The following is a 26,997-nucleotide window of genomic DNA, read 5'->3' on the forward strand; positions in this document are numbered from 1 at the left end:
TTTGACGATCTTTTTTCCCTCGCGACTGATTTTTTAAGGGAATCTTATAAGCGGAATGTATAACAATATATGTGAACCCGGACATATGAAAATGGGTGGAATATTGTTTACGGGTCGTTTGAAACTGTAAATTTCATACAAATTTTAGTTTTTCGTAGATATCTTTGTCCTTATGATGATCCCATGAAAAAATGTTAAAATAGTTATTTTTTGGTCTTCTTGAACTCTACAAAATATTGATTAGGTCCAAAGTTATTGCAAAAATAAAATGTATTGCAACGCTTTCTATAAACAATTATAACAAATGTCATAATAATTCAAAGGTTTCCATACTACGGTGATAAATAAAAAATTATAGTGTATTAATAGTTCTCAAGTTTGAAATGTGTAGGTTAAATCTTTTATGAGTTATGGCCTTATAAACAAATTAATTATTTATCAATATTCACGATTCTCCGCATCTTTTAGATTCATGCCGAATATTTTTTCATGAGATGATCATAAGGACAAAGATATGTACGAAAAACTAATAATTAATGATTCATAAGTTTCTCTCAAAAAATCAGCCATGAGGAAAAAAAGATCGTCAAAACTTCTCTTTTTCAAAAAATCAATTTATTGTATCGATTTGTTTGTAATTTTACATGAATTTTTTACTAACATAATCACTTTAATAGCAGATAGTAGCATTATTTAGAAAAGTTGTTAATTATATCCAATAAAATTCCCATTAATCCTTACCTCGTAGGCTCTGTTACTGGTATTCAATACCATTATTAAACATCAATATTCTTGGAAATTATGTAGGATTCCATATGAAATCCCACATGGGATACCATATGGATTTTTCCTACTGGAAGCACGTTCGGCGAAAATCGTCAGCCAATATTCGTACTTTCCGTACATTGTTTATAAAAAATACCGTATCTAACATATTCCAAAGTGAGATTCTCGTCTCGAGTGCTTTTCAGCCTCGCTTCGCTCGGATGTAAGCCTCACAAGAAACAAAAATCTACTGTCCCGCACTAGTTAGGTAATGTCCTATTCCCACACTTGTATCGTAATGTATTAAAACAGCTTGCGAACCTAAACAGTAATCTTAAAAAAAGAATTAAGTCTACGAATAGCGACTATTGTAAAGACTTTTTTATACTTACTGTATAATTATGTAAAATATATAATATTACTTCAAATTCGATGAAAAAGTATTATTTTACGACAGACAAGAACAGACAGATAACACTTTTTGAGCAGACAAATTATAAATAAAAAAGTAGTTTTCCATTTTCAAAGAAATCATCTATTATAGACGTATACAATGTATACAATTGTTTCTGAATCTAATCAGTTCTTTTTGAATTTATTATTTTGTTTATCATAAAATGCGACCGACAGTTGTATATTTTGGTACGACCAGTATATATGACAATAAAATTAATTTAAATGTTTAAAGTCTCTGCCAAATATTCTGTTATCAAACTTTCTAAAAAAAATGAATTCCGGCTCCTATGTGTCGTGTAAGTTTTAACTAATATACTACTATAGGTGAAAACAACTAGGTGCTTCACAAAGTAATATTTTTGCAAAACAACATGCTGCAAATGCAATATTCAACTTTGCAATGCTGGCATTTAACTATTTAAGTAATATATTCAAAAATTTATGAAATTTGAAATGCTCTAAAGCTTTTCATATAAATAAATCATGCTTTTATAAGATCAATATAAGATTAATTGTCTGAAAGTAACCAGATAAGCCATTGACTAGATAATTTTGTTAAAGAGAGAGAGAGGAGAGAGAGAGAGAGGGAGAGAGAGCTCGAATTATAAGCTAATTTTTTCCTTTAATATTTCAAGCTTTTCTGATGGAATGGCAGCTATACGAAGTTGCCTATGCCTGAAAAAAATCGAAAATTCATCGTTTTTCCCCTGACTATTTCTTCAGTTTTGCTAATTGATTTACATGAACCGCTGACGAATCAATGCACAAAATCTAAAAGTGCCCCCGTAACTTGCCAGAAAGATCCAGATGTCATCGATGCTCAATCGTCGAAAATAATTTTGATTAATTGAACTTCGCGGGTCGCGAATTAATATCCAGGCATGTATAGTATAGTGTTTCAAGTCAATCACGCATGCGTATTGACATCGATACTTATTGCAGTCATTGGAGAAACACCGCCAGGTTAAAGTTATATCGGCACTCATTTATGAGACCCACTGCCATCAAATCAAAGAAACGAAAATGAAAAACGATACGCATATTTAAAGTTAATAATGTTGTTACATAGTTGTTATATATGTACATTATTTTATCGTCATTTAGCTCAGAATAAATAGTAAAAAGCATTTTGTCAAACATTGTGCTGAAAAGAAAACAGTTTCTCCATTAAACAAAATTCTCAAAAAGTTATAAGCTTATATGTATATGTTTTTACGATTTCAATCCAAACATTGATTTATAACCTTGAAATTCGGCTAAAATGAAATTTCACTTTAAAATGTTTTCTCACCGTTTAAAATGTATAAACAAGATAATCATCATTCGTTCACTTAAAACAAATTCAAAGACATTCAGAAGTTCAAAATCAATTAGGAGTGATTTTATAAATTATTTTACCAATGACTTAAATCATGCTTTTATAAGATCAAGTCCAGTTATGCCTTTAAATGATCCATCTATACCATTTGTTAATGCTGGAATGAACCAGGTATTAAAATTTTAATAACTTAAAGTAAGATTAACTTAAATTTGTATACTTTATTAGCATTAAATTGGATTATTCTTTTTTCAGTTTAAAGGCATACTATTAGGAGAACATAGTCCACCAGCTTTTAGAGTTGCAAATTCACAAAAATGTATTAGAGTTGGTGGAAAACATAATGACTTAGATGTAGTGGGATCTGATTCTTATCATCATACATTTTTTGAAATGCTTGGGAACTGGTCTTTTGGAGATTATTTTAAAGTATTATTAGCATTTGCTTAGAATATAACAAGATTAGAATTGAATATTATATTTTATTGTAGGAAGAAGCTTGCAAATATGCTTGGGATCTTTTAGTCAAAATTTATGGAATAAAAAAAGAGTATTTATATGTGACATACTTTAGTGGAAGTGAGAGATTGGATATAAAACCTGATTTAGAGTGTAAAGATATATGGTTGAAAATTGGAGTACCTGAAGATCATATATTACCTTTTGGTATTGAAGAAAATTTTTGGGAAATGGGACCTACTGGACCTTGTGGACCTTGTACAGAAATTCATATAGATCATACCATGCATTTAAAAAATCAAGCATCCAGAGTAAATAAAGGTCATGATGATCTCACAGAATTGTGGAATATAGTCTTTATTCAATATCAAAGGTAATATTTTTTAATTTAAAATAAATACAAGTTTATCTAACAATAATTTTTGATAACATAATTTTGTAGGCTACGAAATGGACAAATAATACCATTAGCAAAGAAACATATTGATACTGGCATGGGATTTGAAAGGCTAGTCACAATATTACAAGAAAAACGTTCTAATTATGATACAGATCTCTTTCAGCCACTCTTTGCAGCTATCGAAAAATGCAGTGGTGCTCCAAAGTACGAAGGAAGATTTGGAGTCGCCGATAAAAATAAAATTGACACTAGTTACAGAATATTAGCTGATCATGCAAGAATGGTCACTGTGGCTTTAGCAGATGGAATATTACCAGACAAGAAGTTTGTAATGTTCCTCATATCTATATAATAATTATTAAACATTGCAATAGATAATTTCATGTAAAAATATAATTTTTTTAGTCACAAACTTAGGAGGATATTAAGAAAAGCTATTGATATTAGTGAAGATATTTTCAGATCCAACAAACTCTTAGTGGAATTGACAAATCACGTTGCCATGATTTTTGGAGATGTTTATCCAGAAATTGATAAAAACTTGAGCAAAGTAAGTATCTAGTACTTACAATTACTATAGTTTGAAAAATAGAGTTTTAAATGAACTTCTTTTTTAGATTCAACATATTATAAAATTTGAAACAGAAATTATGAAATCTGCAAGGCATGCTGCTGAACAAAATTGGAAAAAAGTTGTGGATAAACGGCCTGAACTTTCTATTATTAAAGAGACAACTTTACCAGGATTAACCGCAGGATACTCTGAATTACAAAGTTTTTTGAAAACAAAGTAAAAGTTTAATTTCATATCAAAATGCATTACAAATGCAAACATTTATAAATAATAATTATAATTTATAGGTGTAATGTTAATAGTTTGCCTGGAGATTTTGCTTTCAAATTATATGACACTTATGGATTGAATTTTGAAGTTATATGTAAATTAGCGGAAATCGAATCTATAAAATTCAATATTACTGATTTTAAAGACGCTCTCGATAAAGCAAGAAAGCAATCACGGCACGAAATAGCCATGAAATTAGACACTGAAATAATATCAGACTATTCATTAAATTTACTTGAATCTGCTAATGTGCCAAAGACTGATGATTCATTCAAGTATGATTACACTTACAACGATCAGAAATATATTTTTCCTGTTCTAAATTGTAAAATATTAGGAATGGTTATTAATGGTAACTATTAATATTTGATGCTCTTTTTACCTATTTTCAACTATAATATAAAAATAAGCATCAATGACTAAATTGTTTATATTCTGCAGGAAATTTGATATCCGAACCTGAAACTAGTTTAAATATAGATGAAAGTCAAACCATTGTAGAAGCTACAGTAACTAGTAGTGGAAATATTGTTGAAAGCAGTGCTGTAGTTAATACAACTGTTGATGTAGGCATTATTTTGGATAGAACACCAGCATATTCAACAGCTGGAAGTCAAATTTCTGATAAAGGTCAAATTCAAATAAATAATTTAATTTTCAAATTTGAAGATGTCAGAAAAATTCGTGATTATGTGATCCATGTTGGACATTTTGTAGATTGGGATGAAGCGTAAGTTTCAATTTTTGTCCAGGAATACAAAAGAACTTTAATGTTTATTGCACATCTTTCTGAATTATTTTTTAGAAACCCAGAACATGAATTACATGTCGGAGATGAATGTATAGTTTCAATTGATGAAAATAGCAGATTGGCTACTATGAGACATCACACTGCTGCTCATTTATTGAATGCTGCTTTGCAAAAAACATTACCTGTGGTTGGTCAACGAGGTAGTGATGTGCTTAATGATGTATTGAAATTTGAATGTAGCACTTTTGGAAGAAAACTATCAGTGCAAGACATAAGTAAAATTGAAGAAATGATTAATAAAACTATTGAAGCTGATGTTCCAATCAGAACAAAGACTGTAAATATACTACAAATGTTAAATGAAGATAACTTGACTGTAATTCCTGGAGAAGTTTATCCGGATAAAGAAATAAGAATTATTCAACTACAAAGTGACATTTTGAGTTCAAAGTAAATTCAATAAAACTTGATGAAATGGTACATTACTTTGAATTCAATAAACTATTTTTATTTTTAGAGAAGCATGTTGTGGCACTCACGTTCATAAAACTGGAGTTTTAGAACATTTTTGTATAACAAATGTGAAATCTCAAGGAATCGTTAGTTTAAACTTGAAAGCTGTAGCAGGTCCGAAAGCTCAATTAAGAAGAATTGCTGGTGATAATTTAAGAAAAAGAATTTTGAATTTAGAAAAAGGATTTGAATCTAGTAGTATATCATTAAATGAACTTGCATTAAAAGTTACTGATGAGAAGCGTGAATTAATGGATAAGAATAAAAGAATACAGTATCCTTACGTTGTTGTTCAAGAATGTTTGACTAAATTGGAATCATTATCGAAAAAAATTATTATGAAAGAAAGAGAATTGATGAGGTAGGTTACAAAGTAATTAAATTGATTTAATCCTTCTGTAATTTCATAAATAATTTTAATTTTCAAAGAAACACAATAGAAGAAGAAATTAAAAAAATGTTAGACATATCATCTTTACCTTTTGTTGTTCATTGCTTGCAACCTAATAATACATCACTTGAAAATATTTCCTTGAAAAATATTATAAAATTGTGCCCTCCTACTACACCTGTATTAGTTATTGTACATTGCAAAAACAAAGTAAAAGCACGCTGCTTTGTGCCAAAGGTAAATTTTAATATAGAAAATTAGATTTTTATTTTAAGAACAAAATATTGTATATGTCTGGTAATTAATTTTATTAAGGAACTTCAATCATCATCATTTAATGCAAAAACGTGGATGGAAGAGATTTTACAAGTATTCCTTACAAAAGGTTATACTTTAAAAGATGAAGATCCCCTGGTTGCCTATAATATGCATCCAACTCAAATTTCCAATGATAACTTCAAAGTATCAATTGATAAAGCAATAGCAGCTGCAACAAAATTTGCATCAACATATGTCAATCGAAGTAAAAAAGACAAGCCAAATAAATAACGTAAGTTTTGTTGATAAAAACGTATGTAGTCACATTTTATTTAATAAATATAAAAATTATTGTTAAAATCATTATCTAGTATTGTAACAATAAACTATACATAAATTAACTAGTTTTATAAATAGGCAACATTGTTTCCTACATTCGTTAAGATTTTGAAGCTTTTATTTCATTATCATAAAATATTCTCAAAGCTTGCCATTGTGGTTTATGTATTAGTATATGTTGTCTTTTACTTCTCATATAATCTACCGTCTCTTCAGGAGTCCAGCCATGTTTCTATAAATAATAAACAAATTATTCTTCATTCATTGAAATAGTAAATTTTTACAACAAACAAAAGAAGTAAACAGACCATCATAAGATAACATCCAACAAGTGTTGCACTGCGAGTTCTGCCTGCTTTACAATGAACATATACTGTTGGCATCTTCTCATTTTGTTTATTATGCATTTTCAAAATTCGGAATTGATTGATAAAGTTGACACCACGTTTCAACTTTTCTTGACAAGGTGCTTCAAATATATCTGTTGTTGATAATTGTAAAAATTTCACATTATGTTTATTCCAGTCCTATAATATTCAATAACTAATTATTAGTTTACTAAGAAAAATGTATATTTTTTCTAAGAATTATATTTCAATACCTCAGCTGTATTTGAAAGGAGCCACAGTTCATAATCTTCATTCATTGAGACAACACCTTTTACATTTTCTTCCTCTAGTAACTAAAAAATTATTTTGAAAAATAATTAACAATATCATTTTATCAATGTATCAACAATAAAATTTGAAATTTACCTGTTTTGTCATTGAACGAAAAGGCAACGCACCAAGAATAACAGTTTCGTCTATTCGGTCATACCATCTTCGAGATGAAACTCTTTCCATAAAAATGTTATAGAACAATGATGGATAAAATGTCACTCTGGCAAACATTTTCACTAAAAAAATATTTCAATTACAAATGCTTGAATGTGTTAATTGTTTAAATTGTTAGATTCTTATTGACAAATTGCTTATAGTTTTATAAATTAAACTGAAAAACGTAGATGTATAAAAACTAGGAATTTCTATTCTTGGAAAAAATTTTGAAATTTCACAATTTTCATTGAAAAATTCCTCTGGAATGAAGGATATTACGCGGTGAAACGGAAAGAGAAGCGAAACTATATAGAGAAAGTTAAGCAGTGTAAAAGAGAAGACAGGTATTAAAGTTAGAGGGTCATAGTGGGGAGAAGTCAAAAGTGGGACTTCATGAGACTAAAAGAGGGGCCAGCTTCTACACATAGTTTGAGAAGAATGAACTACCAAATACACTTTTGACATTGTTATTACTATTTGCGCTATTTATATTTAAAATCGGATCATAGATGTAAATCTTTGTAAAAATAGATCCTTTGTAAGTGGTAACTGCGTCAAACAATTTTGTAATGTAAAATCGCGTTCTTTGAAAAGTATTTTGAAAAGTATAATTATTTTAGTTGACTGATTGTTTCATACATATATTTAAAACAAACAAATTAAACAATCTTGGATTAGAAATAAATATAATGTATACTTGCTATGTGAAAAAATTTATTTACAGAATTTACAATAGACTCCTACTTGAACAAGTAAAAATTATAATTTATAAATAAATTATGAATTTACAACTTTACATCATAATTTTTAAATATGTAAAAAAACAATGTTTTAGAAATTATTGTAAAATTTAAGTGTTATAATATATCTTTATCTAAACAATAAAGTCCTAATTCCCCATTTCTAAAAGCTTTAAGAAAGTATTGTGCTGCATAATAAAAGTCTGGTTTGTAAACATGTTTGCCATCAACTATATTTTTTATCTTTTTAACTTTTTTGTTTTTAACAGCTATTTGAATCAAAACCTCCATTATGTCATCAGTTGGTTCTTTCAAATTTAACTTGTTAACATATTCAAATCTGTTGTTTTTATTCAACCAGAATAATAAATAATCAGCTAATAATTCTGGCCCTACTAAATGATCTTGAGAGCACCCAACCAAAGCTAATTTCAAACCACAATTTTGATCTTTAATGTTTGGCGGCAATATTCCTGGTGTATCTAATAAAAACACTAAGGGATCTTCAGATATTTTTATTCTATTCATAAGCGATCTTGTAATTCCTGCCACAGCTCCAACAGCTGCAGCTTTTGGTTTATGTAAATGAGTACTTCTCAATCTGTTAATCAATGATGACTTGCCAACATTGGGAACTCCAATAACCATAACACAATAATCTTTTTCTTGTGATCTGTTAAAACGATTTGATTCAGATATAATCTGCTGCATTAATGGTAATATTTTCTTTGTCTCTTTACATTTTTCATCCTTAAGATTTGTTTGCACAATATTTGTCATACCTTCTTCATTTAGTCTTTCAAGAGCAGGAGCTATGTATGTCTTATCAGTTAAGTCTATTTTACTCAATACAAGAATATGGGGCTTTAAACCAGACAAAGTTTTCTTGAAATCTGCATAACCACGTCCAGATAGAGGAATTCTAGCATCATGCACTTCGATTAAACAATCTACATTTTTCAAGTTTTGTTCCATTTGCCTAATTCCTTTACCCATATGCCCAGGAAACCAGTTTAATGTATCTTTATTAACCACTTTAAATGTCTCACGAAAATTGACTACTTTACCTCCAAAAGCATTTGCCATTTTTGCCAATTTCAAAATAATTTGAACTATTTCTTTTTCCTATCAAGTATGAGGTTGACTTTTTTCCTGTAAATAAAAACAATTAAATTAGATTTCTCATCTTGCTTAATCAAATGAATTGAGAAACAAATATATTTTCAAACAATCGACTTTAAAAAAACATTATGCAACAAAAAGTTGAACTAGCTATTAATTTTTAACAAGAATAAAATTTAACAAAGAAACGTGAGCAGATATTCAAAATATATTAAAATTTCATAGTAATTGAATAATTTTTCTGCTAAAGAATGACAAATTTTGACGTTCAAATTGATACCTTATGATGTCTTTTCAGTTTTGTTAGATACGCCACGTGAGTATTTATACAATAACAATCAAACCTCTTTTGATTCGGTTGAAAATTAGTTTTAACAAAGTTTTCTATGTTAATAAATAAGTTGTTAAAATGCCAAAGTAATTAATAAACATTTGTAAACATGTGCAATCTTTATCAACAATGCCGCGTGGAAATTGGGGATAAGGCAAAGGTTGTATCTGCTCACTATTCCGCATGTATTAAAAAATCAAAACAAATCTTAGTTCGTCGCATGCGCGAACAGTTTTGAAGTACCAATAGTTTATTTATGATCTTTAAATTCCAACACTTTCATATCTACTTGGTGAACTGTTTTATATATCAAGATATAAATTATAAAGAACTTTTAGAAATAGTGTACACGATAAGATAAAATTTTTAATTAAATTCACAAGTGATTGTCATTTGAAAATGTAACATTGCTCCAAAATTGCTAGAGTTTAAGTTAATCGAAATCTTCACGAATAATTTTTCATCGAGAGCCAAAGGGCCATAATTAATAAAAAATATATCAATAATCAAAGCGACTTTCGCCACCTCGCGGCACATATTCAAATGAATAATCTTCTATCTCTTTCGCTCTCACTTTTATCACTTACACATTCATTCAACTAAACCTCTCAACAAATGAGCCATGCGTTTCATTTTCTCTCTATAGCATAGTTTTCCTTCGTCCAGCGACGCATATGTATGCCTCGTCATGCATTCAAAATTCAGCTTGCCACATACTCGATTGTGATAAACATACACAAACACATACAACAACAGCAGCAAAGTATACAGTCACTACATAGTAGTAGTCCGGTGGCCATTGCTCTTTTCACTTTGGGAGTTGTTAAGTGAGAGAGAAAGCTGCCCCATCCGAAACAAATGAAAGAGGAAGAAAAAAAGAGAAGGCCAGAAGGCACCAAAGTAGCTGTATAGTGGTGATGTGTGCATTGCGCACGCGTGTATACGCGCGCATGTGTGAGTGAGCGAGTACGACCGTCAGCCGACAAAGTTAGTCGAGAGAGGGTGGCACCAGAAGGCAGGCCAGTCGGAGACGGTGCGTGTGGTCGTCGGTGCGCGTCGTCGCTCTCGTTGTGTGCTGCGATAGTTGCTGCTGTTATTTCGTATTTCGTATATACACTGAGAGGTGCGGTGCAGCACAACTGTTTTGACGAAAATGTCGCGAATGGAGAAGGAACGAACCAAGCAGATCCAAGACAAATGTCAGCTGCTGCTCACCCAGATGCTACGCGACGAGGACAACAAATACTGTGTCGATTGCGATGCCAAAGGTAAGAGATATATACGAAAGCCACGTATTAACTTTATATTCACGCGCAACACGCATCTACCATGTTTTTCCTTCGTTGTTACATTGTTACTTTTTTGTGGACAATTAATATCGTCACTGGGCATTTTTGTTGCTGCTAATCTATCGCAATCTCGTCAGAACTCTTGATTCCAGAGCCAAAAGTTGCCCGTGATCTGCCCAGGATAACAACACGAGCAGCGAGCGATTCGCGGCTTTCGGTCACTTTATGTACTTTTTAGCAGGTTATCGACGCAACGTCTGACGCGAGCTATCAATTTCCACTGATTAGATGTATTGGCTCTTTATATACGACTACCTCCTACTACTGTTCAACTTGTTTTTATTATGGAATCCTCGTAAATAATCAAACGATCAGTTGTAGAAGAGGAATTTTATGTAAATAAAAGCGACTACATCGTGAATAATTTTCCGTTGATCTCGAACAGGTGTCCCCTAGCATTCAAGCTCGAAGAGCTTCCGAGTACTCGAATACTTTTAAAATGCACTGGTACATGTTTGTCGATCCAGATTCAAAGGATAATTCGATTGGAAAGCCACATTAATACAATCGCATAACCATCGCGTTTTAATTTTCTTTGCGCACGCGAGAGGAGCAATGGTATGTAAGATTGGCGAGTTGAACAACCGTGAAAGCATCGGGCTTTGCAGTGTCTAATTACGAAAATCAGTATGAAGCGCGCACGCAAAGAGAAAACGAATCGTAGAATCGCGTAAACGGCGACTGCCGAGCGCGTATAAATCAGCTAGCATTATCTGTCAATGTCGTGGGCCTCCGGGTGGTGGAGACAGAGAGAGAGAGAGAGAGTGACGACGCACGCGTGGGTGGTGCCTGTACGATATTGGTCGGACGTTTGCCAGCCTTCTTTCTTGTATCGCGTATGGACGAGCAATGTGCACATCGGCAGCAGGTTTTTAAAGGCGAAATAGCGTTATCCCTACGCGTATCGATTGGCCGTGCAGCAGTTGGGCTGCGACCCAGTTTCGTCACGCCACCGCGAGGGACTAACACTGGTTAATGACGATCGCGCGCGCGCGCAACTCGCGAAGCGTATACGTGTGTACCGAGGGTGGACGCCGTGCACCGCACTTGACTCGGTTCGTCCCTCGGGCATGTGCGCGTCTCTCGCGTCCAAGCGTAGCGCGTGAGTCAGGCGCGAGAAATGCGCGACGGTACCGCTTGGCGCCAGAGCTACGGGGGGGGTTGGTATTATCTGCCGCCGCCGACTCGACGATGCTCCTGAAGGGATTCCTAGGCGATGATACAACGGGACGAGTCTTCGCTCGCGCGTGTTCGTGGGGCGCGTGTCGACACTTTTCATTGCGACTTTATCTCGAGGCTTTGCTTGCTGGATCGCACAAAGAGAAATCGGTATCGACGCGCCCGCGCTGATTTCGCTTTTCTCTCTTCTTGTCCACTCCCAAAAATCGATTGCGCAATCATCCTTTACGCTCATCTCAGCACTTGTAGCTATTTTCTTCAGAAACGTTTTTTGGAGCTTCTTTATTTCGACGCTGCTCAAGTAATCATCGACAAAACCCCAACTTAGGCGCGATATTATCAACGACGTGCGAAAACGCCTCTTTCGAGGGAAAGAAATCCTTTGAAGTATATGTACAGCTCAGGGAGGCACGTCGGTTGAATTAATGAACGTCTCCAGTTTCTTCCTCGCCCCTTGTTGTACGTATATATATCCACCCACCAAGTAGAAAAAGCGAGAGAAAGAATGAGTAAGGGGACACATGAAAGGGGAAACAACTGTATATAAAGTCTCGTCACGCCGACGCCATCCTAAGGATGCGTGTCTCTTTGTTTTCTTCTTTTCGCAGGATACAGCCAGCGTAGTGTGTAATATGACCAAACGGGTTTAGTCATTTTCGCCGCCACGAATGCGTGCAATTCGCGTGCGCCTCTTTACGACAATATCCATGCCGTCGGATATCGCGAGCGCGCTTTTTGCAATGAAACTTACATTGTTTAGGCGAAGTGGCGACGAGAGATGCGAGCAGTGAAAGTCACGACCTAAATTAATCGTTCAAGGCGATCGACGATATACCGAAGCTCATCCCGCGTACACGACACCCGCTAGGAAGGAAAGAAAGGCCTGGAGAGACGACAAAGTGAAAGAGCCGAACGCGAACAATAAATCGCCTTCGAGTTCGTCGAGGTCAAGTTTTCAATAATGAAACGCGGCCTTTTCCTGCCGCTCGATATATTTATTCCTTCTCGCCCCGACTCTTTTCACTTGTGGGTTTTCCGAATACTACGCGCACACGGGAAAAGCTCTACGGCGGCAAGCTATCCCCGGATTAAAAAGTTGGCCGAGGCGCGCAAGAAATACTTGAACTCGCGAGAGAACTAGGCTAAATTATTTAAGCTCTTTAACGCTTTCAAGCCACTCGCGGACCTCCTTATTTCTTCTTTTTCTTGTCTGCGTACCTTGAATTTTCACCGCGGTCGCTGCTTTTGTTGTCGATCAATTTGGTTTCGTCGCACGCAATCGCGTCTCGTGCATCATTTGTTGGAGTTAATCCGGCGTGGGTCCGATCGCGTTTCGGTCGTTGAATCAAGGCGTACTTTTATTCAATGATTTCAACTGCGAAATGATTTTTTTTTATCGTACACTCGACGACCAAGCATGCACTATTCTTGATGAAGAATTGTCGCAAATTTGTTATCGCGTCTCTTAGAACAGAAACTTTTATATACGTGTTAACGACAAGCGTTGTTGGTACTTTTGTTAAAGTGGGCAACATTACGCAACAATCCGCATTGCACGTACTTTGGAAATTGACTTATCATAATACATGAATATTTTTCAGGACCAAGATGGGCCAGTTGGAATCTAGGTATATTTCTGTGCATAAGATGCGCGGGAATACACAGAAACCTGGGCGTTCACATAAGCAAAGTCAAGTCTGTCAATTTAGACTCTTGGACTCCAGAGCAAGTTGTGGTAAGTTTAGCCTTGCACCGCGTTAATTAAACATTTTCACGACGGATCCCAAAATACATGCAGTGTAGCTTCGATTTGTTTTATTCTTCATTGGGCACACGAGTGCATTCGCCACATTGGCAAGCTTTATTTTCCAAAGCCTTATCTAGCGTCTATTTGCGAAATGACTCACTAGGCGCTTTTATTGGCCTTGAAGCAAATGAAAAGTCGGAACATGTACGGAGCTGAGATCGTCGCGTGGCTTTTTTAGAAAAAATGCATTTTTTTCGAGTGCAAAAACTAAACTATGCAAATTGCGAGATCAGCCTCACGTAGGATACTTCCGCGTGAGCTCCATTTAGTTAAAGTGCGTATTCACGTAACGGCCCCGACGCGATAGATTTCGATGTGAACTAAATCGATGCTAATTGTAAGATTCTGACACTAGCCAGAGCTAAATCTGTTTTGCCGTTCCTACTCCTACTATTTTCTTACAGAGCTTACAACAGATGGGAAATTCCCGAGCAAGGGCAGTATACGAAGCTAATCTTCCAGACAGCTTTCGAAGACCACAAACAGATTGCAGTTTGGAGAGTTTCATCAGAGCAAAGTACGAGCATAAGAAATACATTGCCAGAGAATGGGTTCCTCCACCACTGCCAAAGGTGGTAAATACCATTCCAAATAACCGTATTAATTGCAAGCTCGTAGCTCGCAACAAATGCAATGATGGTCTTTTTTTATGCCAGGTAAACTGGGATAAAGAGCTGGATGAAGAGGCAGAACGACAGCGTCGACGTAAAAAAGAAGGTCAGAAACCTACCACAACTCAAAACGCATTACCCCCTGTCAAGAAACCAGAAGTAGTGCCTCAATTGCCGAAACCAAGAAGTTCCGTCAGTCCAAAGCCTAACAGAACTGTAACTACAAATTCGGCTACATTAGACTTACTCGGACTAGGTTAGTTGATATTAAAAAGAACAACTTAGATTTCGATCGAAACGGTTTGAATTTTATATGGATTGATTGTTAGATGGCCCAGAAAATCAAGGAAGCACGAACGGTTCGTCGTCCGGGGATGACATGTTCACGTCCTTTCTGTCGGCGCCACCTGCTGCTGGCGCGCCTGTGACGAATGGCTCGCCTGCGGAAACTAACAGTACAAATAGCAAGTCAGAAGAAGAAAGCTTCTTCAATCAGCCAGCTCCGACTCCGCAAGAAAAAAGTAAGATGACCAAGGACAGTATTTTAGCTTTGTACGGTACGCAGCCCAGCCAGCCCTTCGGAGGTGGGTAATTAAAAAAAGTTACTTAAGTTTCAAGATGGTGGACTTTAATTTACGATACTATTTTTAGGCAACATGTTCAATCAACAATTATCTACGCAGCAGCAGTTGCCTACCCAACAGCAATTTCAACAGCAAATGACGAATGCGTTCAATCAGCCTATGAATTTTCAATCGCAGATCGGCATGTCAGGATTAAATCAAATGAACGTTGCATCCAGTCAAATGTTTATGAATCCTAATCAACCGAGTACCGTCCAGAGTAATTCGATAACCAGCAACGCAATGACTATGCAAGCTCAAATGGTTAGCATCGATTTTCAATGTTAGCTACTAGACTTCGCAATGTGCATTAGTGGAAAATGTTCATTGACGCTTTATTATCGTTACTTTGTTGTAATAGCAAGGTGCGACGAATTCTGGTTCACAGATGGGTCTAGGCGTTAATAATGGGTGGAGTGGAATGATTGCTACGAAAAATTTACAGCCAGCCCCGGGTAGTAATCCTTTCCTCAATTTGAGCACTCAACAGCCGATGGCTCAACCTTTCGCTCAGGTGAAAATTGCATGATTTGTGTGAACACAAAAATTTGACACTGCTAGTTACACTTATTAAATGATTTATGTTTACTGTTCCATCTTTAGCTGCCTCAACAAATGTCGCAGATGTCACTTAGTGGAATGGGTTTCACCGCTCAACCTGGAAAACCGGCTGCATCACCGATGCCAGGTCAAACACTCTCAACAAACTTGTGGCAGTAACAGTTTTTGGATTTGGTGTGATCGTTTGGTGTTTTTACGCTAGTATTGGCTGGTTTGGTTGTTTAATAGTTTCGAGTGTCGTGTAAAGAGAGCAAACAAGGTTTGCTACACAAAAAAAACAAGAGAATTATTATCAAACTCTTTGTGAGTGATGAAAAATCGGCGCATGTACAAGTGTCGCTATCACACAAAAATACGTAAAAAAGAGTAAAGCAAATTCGTTATGACTGAAAATTTTGCAATATTATTGTCGTTATATTGCAAACGAAAGCAATTCGCGATACAGTATGTTTGCTCCGTAGGTGAACTTCGTTTTTTGTTCGACGCAATTATTATTTCTTATATTAGCAATGTGGACTAAGTACTTGTCGATGCATCGATATAGGAAATTGTGTGATATGTATTGCGACACTTGGCCGCAGATTTAAAAAGAAACGTGTAAGATGTAAATTTATTGTCGCATATGATAGATAAACAGTTTTTTCAATGACGTGAAAAATAAAATACAACGTGAGTGTTGATTTCCAATCACCAACCGTTGCGTTAAAGAAGCTCACATGTAACCCGTACAAAACATCGAACGACCATTTTAAGGACATGCAACTTAATATTAGTTACTCATTTTTTATTGAGGACAGCGGTATTATGCATATGAATAGTTATAATATATACATTTAAACTGTGTGTTCTGACTGTTTACTTGAGAATCAAACAAGAAAAAAATGCATCACAATGATATTAGATTTTTATCATCTGTAATATCGTTATGTACTATAAGGGTAAATTGTAAATTATTTCTAAAAAGTGGATAATATCGTCGCTTTTTATGCATGATGCAGACAAACAAGTCTCAGTAGTAACTAGAAAATTTTTTTAGCTTTCATTCAAGATTTTTAATGTTTCCATCGATACATTCATGGTGCTACGTTCTAAAACTACGAAAAAAGTTGTTTATTCGTTTATGGCGAAATGCAAACAACGTTAAAATTCATGTATAAACTTAAAATTGCTGATAGAATACAATCAACATTGATTACATAATAAACAAAAAACTGTAAGTATTGAAAAGAGTATATGAACAGCTTTCAACGAATGAACTTCAATTAATTTTTAAACATTTCCTTCATTCCACGCAAACCATGTTCATTTCAATTTATTGTATAATATAAAGTAACTTAGATTTATAATTATGCAAAAGTTTCTGTTATTCCATAAATATTTTACTCGCACCCTCTTAATAATTATTGAAGAACTCGTGCAAGAGTGTATATAGCATTCGTAAATAATATTTTCAGGATAAAAATCAATTGAGATTTACGTCATTGTTATTGTCATGTTTTTCATATCAAATTTGAGTCAGAAATTAAATTAACTTAATAAATAAGTATATATATGAAGTTTAGATGCTCTATGCACCTTATTTTTTTCAATGAAAGTATTTTGTGTTAATGAAACAATAAAAAATGGTAGTGTACTAAGTACGTTGAATATCCCATGAATATGTGACAAAGAAATTGGTACACCATAAGAAGGGTTCGTTACACCTGTTTCATTTAAAGCATATGGCGATTCGAGAAGGTGACGGTCACAACCAACCAAACCATTACCAAGTATAAGTAACTACAGTTCCGTATCGCTCAATTCAATAACATAAAGGTACGGACTATCACAGACTTTCTAAGTATGTTACACCTTTTCATTTGTACTAATCTTTTTCCTTTGCCAAATATCAAACTTTGATTACGACTTGAAAAATACTTTAAATTAATTAAACTATAAAATTTAATAAATATAAAATAACTCGATAATATTAAGAATTTCTTAAAATGCACAATATTTAACATAGTAGAATTTAATTAATCTTTTTATTTGCCTATTTTTATTAGATATTCTTATATTTCTTTGACAAAATATTAGTATTATTAGATTTATAATGATATTATTAAAAGCGCTAACGATAACTATACAAAAGCATATCGTTGTGTAAATAAACTTTCATTGACAATTTGCTCTGTAATTCAATAAATGATTTTCTTGATATTTGCAACACTTAAAATTTTGATAGTCATAAAAAATGAGGACTCGTCAATATTCTAAACTTTTAAATATTCGTGGTCTAAAGCTTGACTTGCCGGAAGCTCAGTCGGTCGATTCGTTGCTCAATCGATGTACGTAGTTTGCAAAGCCGCATGTCGCGCTCCTTCATTTCCTTCTTCGAATTCTTCATTTTACGCTAAGTTGTAGCCACGTGTAATCACGATGGAGAAACCAGTAGTTCTTGCACGTGTTATCAAAGTCCTGGGACGCACTGGCTCCCAAGGTCAGTGCACACAAGTTAAAGTTGAATTCCTCGGTGAGGAAAATCGACAAATAATTAGAAATGTCAAAGGTCCAGTTCGGGAAGGTGATCTGTTAACCTTACTCGAGTCTGAACGTGAAGCAAGAAGATTACGATAATTTAAGTTTCTACCTACAGATTTATGTAAGTGACTTTTCATTGTGCTATCAATGTTTGTAACATTTTCTAGATTTATGTATGCCAATTTTCCATGTAAATATTGAAAGTCCAATTACGACGTATGATTTGAGGTTGTCATTGTTTGTTATACAAGTGTCATTTTTTATGTTACAGATCAACACAATTTTTTATGGAAATTCGTTACCAGCGACTATGTATTGAATGCATTGAACGTTTGCATTATAGATATCAGAATCGACGCTATGAAGATCAATCAAACTGTTTTTTAGTTGAAATCGTGAGACTGTACGTTGGTTACAAATTTAAGTATAGGACTTGTTCGAGTAGAATAAACATTTGCTGGTAACCCATAAAATGAGAATACTTTTATTTTTGCCTTTTAATGTCCTTAGTGAATTTTTTATTTTTGCGTCAATTATTTTCTTAACAAATTAATTTTTTTTCATTGTTTGAATTCGACATATTTTAATTCAATATTGCATTGGAAGTTTTTATAATATATCATCATTTTAAATATGATAAAACTAAAAGAAACACTTTTTTGATTAGAAAAACTATGATAGTTTATTTACAATGTCACTTACATTTGTAGGGTGAAGGTATGTATGATAATATTCACAGTAATAACAGCGCAATAACTCTTATAAGACAATTTTCGGGAACTATAGGAACCGAAATCAATGAATTATATAAATTTAGTTTATATAAAAAAAGGTTGGTTAGGTTCTTCTACGTTTTGGAGGAGGAGTATCTCTCGGGCTAGATGATGCTTTTGATGAATTGTCAACACTTTGTCTTGTAGGTCTCTTTGGTGCTCGTTTCAAACTCTCTCGGCTTGACTCTGAATCTTTACGTTCTTTCTTTGTTGGTGGTCCTGGAAATTGATAAGAGAGATTCATTTTCTAATCAATATGGAATTTTACTTTCTGATTGATAACTATACCAAGCCAGTTCATTTCCAAATTACAATTATAATTCCAATAATTCTATGATCTAAAGTATTTAAAATTTAGCATAAAAATTATATCTACAATACTTTGTAAGCTAAAATATATTCAACTGAAATTTTACATATATTCTTTAAATGAAGTGCAGTTACGACTTAAATTAAAAATGATATACTTACTGTGAATTATTTAGTTAAAAGTAAATATTTACCAGTATCTTCTGGTTCTTCCTTTCCTTTAAGACGACCTTTAGTGGCTTTCTGTTCTTTCTTGACTTCTTTAGTTTCACGTAGCTTGCTTTCTTTCTTCACTTCAGGTTCCTTAGTTACTTTCTTGATATCTTCTTTTTTTTTCTCAGCTTCTTTGACAATCTTAGTATCACGAAGTATGATTTCCTTCTTAACTGGCTCCTTGACCTCCTTTTCTTTTTTGATTTCTTTAACTTTGTCCTTTGGTTCCTTCATCTTACTTTCTGTTTCCTCTTTCTTACGAGTCTTCATTAGTTCTGTGAATTCACTTTCGGGTAAAATAAAATCTGTTTCATCAGGAGGGAAAGGCACATCTTCCATATCATCCTACACATTAATTAGTTTGATCTAGCATAAGTTTATTTATTTAGCGTACAATGTAAAATTTATGTACTTAATCGCATAACTGAATGTAATGCACAGATGTAAATCAAAATAGAAAAATCAATGAAAAATGACTTGATGTAATTCTTACCAGAGCTGCTAAATCATACATGGAATGAAGGTGGTCCCAAATAGCTTTCAAGGACACATCTTTGTGAATTGCAGCACGAAATTTCTCCCAAATGCATACCATATGAAAGTACTTATTGACACCTGAAATACAACAGAAACGTAGACGAAACGTAAGGTCGTACGTATCGTTGTGTTCATCGTATTCATTGATAAACGGAAACTTCGAGAGGTATTTTGTAACGAAGCTAATAGTTATATAAATAAAACATTTAATCTGAAACATAACCTTATTCGGAGACGTGTGGGGAAATCTCGGTCAAAGGAAAATTAAGAGGCAGTTTCTCACCAACGGGCTTATGGCCGTTCATAGCAAAGAATAACTGGATTTCATTATCGACATTCCACTCGATCTCCTCGGAAGAATCGACTTGCTTCTCTTTAACAGCCATGGTTTTCTTTGTCGTGGAAACGCAATAACATAAAGTGCTTCTCTTTCTCTGAAAGTTCTCGCAAAGGATTGGGATAACAATAACGACAGCAGTCTACCCAGCACACTATTTGGAAACAGTTGAGCGTCGCTGCTGCTGCTGTTTGCCATCCCTACCATATCGTAGTTTTACTTTTTTCTTGCGGAATTAGAGACGTATGCGCAGGTCTTGCTGCGCATCAGAAAACTGATGATTGTTCGCCTCGGTCAAAGCGATGTTCTACTTCACCGACAGTCAATCAAATGCACAAGAGTTTGGTCGTTACTGTCGTTAACATGATTAAATCTTAGATGTCGTTAGGAGATTCAATAGTTCTTATTACACTAAACGAACATAACATTCTTATGACTGCTGTAGCATATAGCAGCTAGTTATTATCTCGTTGAAATATTTTACAAGTCCAATATTTATTGAATTGTCGCCCACGAATATTGTTACATATATTATGTATTATACTAATATAGTACAGAAAAATTTCGAGATTGAACAGACGTAATGATAACGGTAATGATTGTTTGAAAAAGCAATGATGTATAATTCCCACGGCATTGAATATCATTAAACGAATCCATTTATTTCAATGGGGTGTGCTCGGAAAAAAAATGACTGCGCTCAGTTGAAGAAATGTTTTCCTGGTTAAATAAATACCATAAAGCCGCAAAGTGTTTTGGGCTTGATTCCCAGGAATGGCGCGGCGGTGGCGTCGCAAACCGCAGAAAAGCGAGCGCAATAACGGAAATAATTAACCTTCTGCTGCGAGTGTAAGGTGAAAGACTTGGGGGAGCTAGATGCAGAACCGAGCTGAGCAAGGAAGCCAAAGGAAATGGCATTTGGTGAGTCGGACGAAAAAGTTGACGTGGCGCTCGGGAACTTGTTGTTCCGTGGCTTATCACCTAGTTCTCCGGGCCAGTTGAGCGACGCGCACGCGAACAAGATCGAGGCGCTCGTGCGTTTTAATACCTCAGCGAGATGAGAGGCTCATTTGGCCGAGGCTTATACCCCGAGCTCGTATAGTGCGCGAGCGCAGATAGTTGATGCGCGTGTCGCCGAGGAACATTGTGTATGCGCGTGTATATATTCTGTCGTAGCTCGGCGATCATCATTTTTGCGGACTGCTAATCTCGCGCGCAGCGGCAGCTCGCTCTCGGGCGCAATTACGCTCGCGCACTCACCTTCGCAATTCGCGCTCGCAATTAGCCGCAATTTATGTGACACAAGCGCGAAAGTTATACGCGCCAGGCGACTTTATCGTCGCACCGGTCGTCCTTCTTGTTTTTTCGACCATCTCGCGCGCTGCGTATTATGCCCGCGGAATAATGCCTCGGCGAAGCTCGCAATCGTGGCCGTGCGCTTCAATGACACTCCGCGCATGCCTCGAGGCGAAAGATGCTCGCTGCATTAGGACAACTGTCGCGAGTCGGTCGACTTTCGACGTCGGCGATAATCTTATCTAAATGTTCAGCTGGATGGCGACGGCGACAATGATGCGTATAGGAGCGTAACTAGCACCCGTGCGTACAGCAGATACAGAAGCACGTAAGAAAACGATCGAAAGAAGCTTCACTCCGCGCATTACAGTTATGCACGTGTAAACACACCACTCGCTCTCTGTAGATTTAAAATTTAACGCACTTGTGCACATTAATGATAAAACAATTCGTACGGCAAATGACCGTCACTCGTCTCGTTAGATTTTGCAGTCAGGGCCCAAGATGATCAGAAAATAAAATGTACAGCTAGGCTTCCCAGTGAATTGCAGCATAAACGAAGCCTTATTCCCATGCAGATTGAAACAGGTGCGTTGAAGCTGCAGAAGCATCGCGTCCAGAGGCATGCGAGCCGCTATATAGACGCGCTTCGCTGCTGCCGCTGCCACGGCATGAGCCTTTCCAAATCAACCGACTTTTGCTATGAGGCACGTCCGGAAACTTGCTTCGCAATAGGTTGAACAACCCTCTCGTCGAAAGTCGACCGAAAATCTGGGCCAACTCCGCTTTCGCCGCGCGCTCCGCCATTGTCTACGCACCTGTCCCAGTGGCATTTTCGCGTGATCGACAATCGGATTCCTCTCCATTATTGCCATTATCATTCTCATCTTCGTCGCTCGGAATTATCAATTTATCGCCGGTATATTTGATTAATTTTATCACGCAACTCGACGGACTGGCTCGAATTTTTTCGCAGCAGGCAAGATTATCCGTAAAACCGAGCCACGGGGTTCTCGAGAAAGTAAACGGACGCGTCGATTTCAAAGACAGACGTAATCGTTCAAGCGACCAAAAAAATCCCAAAATCGGAGGAAAGGTTCAACAAGCTATGCTCAGCAAGATTATCCGAGGAAGATATCCGATGAAATGCACGCGCGAGACGACAATAACGCGCACGCGCACCTGCATCGCGGGAGCTTTTCTCCATGGTCTCGCATCGAAATTCCGCGACGGCATTTTATTACGCAGGATAATGCCGGCGCTGACGGGGAAGCGACGACGAGTCGCGTCCACGGATGCTCGCGAGAAACCGTTGGCTTGTAATCCACGCATACGCGAGTCACTCTTCGGACTCGGGGAAGGAAAATAAAAAGATAGCAATAAAAACAAGGCGTTTAATCCGATCGAACGGAACGAAGGAAACCGGCTTCGAACGCGCGCGCTCAGCTCGGCGGATGACGAAAAGCACAGCGCGTCTGATATCTATATGCGTCGAGAGCTTTATTACACAAATATGGGCGAGGCGGACTTCCGACACTTGCTTCGGGCTGTCGTTCGTCACCGCGGCTATTTGCGGCTTTTCCATGCGATTTGCGCTCGCGCATGCTCGACGATTTCTTTCTTTTCGCGACCGATCAATCGCTCTCGGGTATATTGATTCAACCGATCGGAAACAGTAATTGATATGACTTCCTACGGACAGGCTTGCGACGGTAAGTGGGATTCGGTTATTTGCTTCCGCGGCGCTCGTACCGCTCGCTTGAGCTATCTATCCGCAACGTACGGTCAGGTGAAAAGTGAGCGATTGGTCGGCAATGAATGAAATCGTTTATCGAAAGGCTCCACCGTGGCGAGTTCGCCGATGGCGAATGGGCCAAGATGTTTTCGAAGCCGTACACGAAGCGTGGACTACTGGAAAAAGTCTGAAAACGTATCTGGCGGCGTCAGAAGGAATTCAGCCGTGGCGCGAGATCAAACACGGCAGCAGCCTTGGGAAGGCGAGTTAGAGGAGCGAAGGATGAAAAAAAAACAACGAGCGCGAGGCGACTGTGTGTAAGGATAGCTGTATAGATACAGAAGGCGCGCCGCGGCGCGGAGGGAGGAGGGAGGGAGCGAGAGGAGACGTTGGTTGGCTCGCGCTCTTTTGCCACGGCGTACACACGTTGCGCGGAGTCAACGTTCCGAGAAAATAAGCGGACGTCCAATGACCGATGTACAGTATTATTTTATCCGCGTGCAGAATCATTTCGTGGCCAAATGAAAGTTTTACTCTACAAATACAATTCCACGCTCTTCGTCGTGTATCAGGTGTACAGTTTTACTCTTTTATCGAAATCTCCGTGTGGAATGGCATTATGTATAATAACCTTTAAAAATTTGTTCGTGTAGAATATTTTCGTGTACAGTCGACGGGCGTCCCTCCCACGGGTCAGCGACCACTATCTTTTACACGCTCGCTCGGCCCTCTCTTCCTTCTCCTCTCTCTCGCTTCCTCTATCCGCACACGCGCGCGCGAATAGACCTTTCTCTCGCTCGGTTGCTCCGATTCCGCGCACCTCTCTCTCTCTCTCTTTCTCTCTCTCTCTCTCTCTCTCTCTCTCTCTCTCTCTCTCTCTCTCTCTCTCTCCGGTCGCGTCTGCCGTCCGAGACCAAACGTCCGTTTCGCCGGATTTCACGAGCCTCGCGGTAAATTGGCAAAGTGCTGGCCGACAAGGGCTCCAATACGGGCTCCCGACGAGTCGATCGCGAGCGAGCGAAACGATAATCGGACGAGCAGAGTGGCGCGCGTGCACGGGCAGCTCGATATGGCCGCTTACGCGCGCGCCGAGCTTTCGCGCCGTATAATCGAGCGGTGGACGCGCGCGCTCGAACCGACTTTCGCGCCACTGCAGGCTTTCTCGCGTATCCGATTGGCCTCTTATCCGCGGAGAACGCGTACGTAGGAAGGAGCCGACAACGGCTGCGGCCGTACATCGAATGAAAGCGCCGCGGCGTGACTGACTCGTCGTCGTCGCTGCATACAATCGGCCGTCCGTTGCCTCGCTCATTTTCCTTCCTCCATTTCATTCTCTCTATCCGCGCCGTTTCATCCTCTCCTTTCTCATCCTCCTCTCGACTTTCTCGCCGCGGCGGCCGCGGCCCTTTCTTACGGGCTCGCGCCTCCCTCAGGAATTCGAGTGCCGAGGCTCGCTCCTTTCTCTCGCTCGGCAGATTGCGCTTATATACCTGCGCCTAGGCTACACCGCGACTTCCTGCAGCGTGCGCGCATAATCCTCCACTCTTTCAGCTTTTCTTCTCGCTCATTTTTGCGCGCGCGCTTTTGCCCATCTTTTCTTACGTATCCCGCTCTCCTTCTCGTCGTTCGCTTCAAGCCGCGCTGCGCCTCTTGGCTATGTGCCCGCAGCAGAATGCCTCTCGTCTTGCCTTTATCCAATGGCAATAGGCTTGCTAATCCCATTCGAATTTTCCTCGATTCTTTTTAACGCGAGTTAATGAGCCCCTCGCGAACACCTGCGCGCGCTGCCGCACCGAGCGATGTTCGGCATTGAAAATCTAATTGAACCCTGGGTACACAATGGGCTTCTGCTAGTCACGATAGAATTGCCCTGTGAATTTTCGTGAAGGTGCTTTCTCGTCATTGTTAAAATTTGATGATCTGCGCAACGATATCGATAACGCATCTGAAATCGGTGAGAGCATTTAACGATCGAAAGGAAATCGAGAAGATCTTTGACCAGTGAAAGGCCAAACGGCGTACGAAGGTCAAATGTAGAAGTGCTCGTTGGACTCGAAAGAAAAAGGACAATTCTCTATCCGCAAGGAGAGGTGTTTTTGCATCTATTAAACTCGACGAATCGCGGCTTTTCTCACAATTTTAATGAGTACAGAATATTCAATTTTCGCGTATGATACAATTACCGCGGTAAGATCACGTAACATGAAAATCGGACCCGTTAAGCAATTTGCATACAACAGCAACGCGCTAATAAACAAAAAAAAGGGAGAGAAAGAACGAAGAAAAGTAAAAACGTTAACCGTTTTCAAAGCAGTTCTCACTCGTTATACGCATGAGAAGTATACATGATTCATGAGTGCGCGTCTGCGGGCGGCGGCGGCGGCGCGCAAGTCGCTAAATAAGGTCTAATTACAATTACAATTATTCGCGACGGCGACGCGCGCACGCGAATCAGTTCCCGTTTCTCGGCGCTGAACCGACGCGAGAACCGCGGCCAAGGGAATAAACGGCACGGCTATCCGCGGGCCGAAGCCAAATAAACCGGTACGGGCTGCAATCGCGGCCTGCAATAAATTACGCAGCGCCGGAGCGGAGCCCGAGTAAGGCTTAATCGGGTATAAACATCGATGGGGCAGCGCGCGCGCGCGCGCCATAAAATACCAATTGAAATCGTCGCCGGGGCATCGCCGCGGCAGGCCGGCATACGAATGGGCCGTGCCTCGCGCGCTCGCATTTTTATTTGACGGCGCGGCGCGCGTATCGCGGCTGCGTTTCACTCTCTCTCGAATGAGTTATATGCGCGCCGCGCACTCGGATCGCCAAGGACGCGCGCCACGTGGCATTCGACCGAGCATCAGCGCGGAGGATGCGAGCGAACGCGTCCATCATCTCGCGTGATCGCCGATTTGGATTAGGATGCGCAGGATTTCGGGACTCGGGTATCGTTCGCTTCGATTGTTCGCGGCTTACGACGTTGCCGTCGGCCGATGTGTTCGGCTGTTAATTCGTTGTTTCATAGATGTACAAAACTTTGTGGAAAGAGCTGGATAGAATTTTCAGCCGCTTATAGTTGTACTAGAAAATCGTTGGTTAACGTATTTGAAAAGTGAACTCGATCAAATGACTCTCTGTTAGCCCCTAGAAGCAACACCAAAAACTTTATATTGCATTAAAATTGTTACTACGTGGAATGCATCGGCTCAATGACACGCCTAACGCGAGCGTTCTCGTCGTCTCCCAAAAAAATCAATGTCAGAATCAATGATAGCAGTCTTATACTCGCGCCGGCCATAACAAAAACTTACAAAGTATCATTTACTTTTTCCTCGACGCGTCACACTTTTCCGATGCTCGTTTTACCGTCCGCACATAAATCATAATTAGCTGTATGTTTATGGGCCACTTTGACAGCCTAATTAGCCTCACGCTCCGTTTACTCTTGCCACCATTGGCGAACGCAGAGATCGGTTTTCTCCGTGCGCATCTTTTGTCGCAACGTACGCCGCTTTTCTTTCCATGATTTAAACGACACTCGCGCGCGTCGTTTATGCCGGCGGTGTCGCAAATACGTACGTATACGTTGTTACACGCTCATCCGACGCAGCGCAACTTATAATTGTCGCGTGTATGTAAATATAGAGA

At 38.0% G+C, this 26,997-nt stretch overlaps 4 protein-coding genes across 14 annotated transcripts; 2 read left to right on the top strand and 2 right to left on the bottom strand.

Moving 5' to 3' along the window:
* The first annotated feature begins 2,197 nt into the window (after positions 1 to 2,197).
* On the top strand, positions 2,198 to 6,559 carry LOC131665211 (alanine--tRNA ligase, mitochondrial). The gene is made up of 12 exons (XM_058936946.1): positions 2,198 to 2,710; positions 2,795 to 2,968; positions 3,031 to 3,371; positions 3,441 to 3,722; positions 3,804 to 3,948; positions 4,016 to 4,188; positions 4,260 to 4,594; positions 4,684 to 4,972; positions 5,048 to 5,443; positions 5,511 to 5,867; positions 5,936 to 6,134; positions 6,213 to 6,559. The coding sequence occupies exons 1-12, from the start codon at positions 2,483 to 2,485 to the stop codon at positions 6,444 to 6,446; spliced, it is 3,153 nt and encodes a 1,050-aa protein (XP_058792929.1). The 5' UTR covers positions 2,198 to 2,482; the 3' UTR covers positions 6,447 to 6,559.
* Positions 6,453 to 10,419, bottom strand: LOC131665214 (phosphatidylglycerophosphatase and protein-tyrosine phosphatase 1). Of its 8 annotated transcripts, XM_058936957.1 has the most exons (6): positions 10,093 to 10,247; positions 9,120 to 9,204; positions 7,250 to 7,392; positions 7,096 to 7,176; positions 6,803 to 7,021; positions 6,453 to 6,726 (listed from the first exon to the last, which is right to left on the bottom strand). In XM_058936957.1, exons 2-6 carry the CDS (start codon positions 9,136 to 9,138, stop codon positions 6,595 to 6,597), a joined length of 594 nt encoding a protein of 197 aa, XP_058792940.1. In that variant the 5' UTR covers positions 9,139 to 9,204; positions 10,093 to 10,247; the 3' UTR covers positions 6,453 to 6,594. The 8 variants fall into 8 exon arrangements, with proteins under 8 accessions (XP_058792940.1, XP_058792939.1, XP_058792935.1 ...); XM_058936956.1 differs by lacking the exons at positions 6,453 to 6,726; positions 6,803 to 7,021; positions 7,096 to 7,176; positions 7,250 to 7,392 and adding an exon at positions 7,988 to 9,038; XM_058936952.1 differs by lacking the exons at positions 6,453 to 6,726; positions 6,803 to 7,021; positions 7,096 to 7,176; positions 7,250 to 7,392; positions 10,093 to 10,247 and adding an exon at positions 10,284 to 10,419 and having other exon boundaries at positions 7,988 to 9,204.
* A 27-nt stretch (positions 10,420 to 10,446) lies between these two features.
* LOC131665212 (stromal membrane-associated protein 1-like) lies at positions 10,447 to 17,468 on the top strand. 3 transcript variants are annotated; one of them, XM_058936949.1, is made up of 8 exons: positions 10,447 to 10,773; positions 13,635 to 13,768; positions 14,245 to 14,415; positions 14,497 to 14,707; positions 14,781 to 15,035; positions 15,103 to 15,338; positions 15,463 to 15,588; positions 15,678 to 17,468. In XM_058936949.1, exons 1-8 carry the CDS (start codon positions 10,659 to 10,661, stop codon positions 15,792 to 15,794), a joined length of 1,365 nt encoding a protein of 454 aa, XP_058792932.1. In that variant the 5' UTR covers positions 10,447 to 10,658; the 3' UTR covers positions 15,795 to 17,468. The 3 variants fall into 3 exon arrangements, with proteins under 3 accessions (XP_058792932.1, XP_058792930.1, XP_058792931.1); XM_058936947.1 differs by having other exon boundaries at positions 10,499 to 10,773; positions 15,436 to 15,588; positions 15,678 to 17,173; XM_058936948.1 differs by having other exon boundaries at positions 10,503 to 10,773; positions 14,245 to 14,412; positions 15,436 to 15,588; positions 15,678 to 17,171.
* A 1,342-nt stretch (positions 17,469 to 18,810) lies between these two features.
* Positions 18,811 to 20,466, bottom strand: LOC131665235 (MRG/MORF4L-binding protein). 2 transcript variants are annotated; one of them, XM_058936985.1, is made up of 4 exons: positions 20,271 to 20,466; positions 19,944 to 20,065; positions 19,432 to 19,795; positions 18,811 to 19,147 (listed from the first exon to the last, which is right to left on the bottom strand). In XM_058936985.1, exons 1-4 carry the CDS (start codon positions 20,371 to 20,373, stop codon positions 18,993 to 18,995), a joined length of 744 nt encoding a protein of 247 aa, XP_058792968.1. In that variant the 5' UTR covers positions 20,374 to 20,466; the 3' UTR covers positions 18,811 to 18,992. The 2 variants fall into 2 exon arrangements, with proteins under 2 accessions (XP_058792968.1, XP_058792969.1); XM_058936986.1 differs by having other exon boundaries at positions 20,211 to 20,348.
* Between the last annotated feature and the right edge of the window lie 6,531 nt (positions 20,467 to 26,997).

The sequence above is a fragment of the Phymastichus coffea genome, unplaced genomic scaffold (genome assembly GCF_024137745.1).
Source record: "Phymastichus coffea isolate CEN01 unplaced genomic scaffold, Cenicafe_Pcof_1.1 PCOF00048, whole genome shotgun sequence".
Lineage (NCBI taxonomy): Eukaryota > Metazoa > Arthropoda > Insecta > Hymenoptera > Eulophidae > Phymastichus > Phymastichus coffea.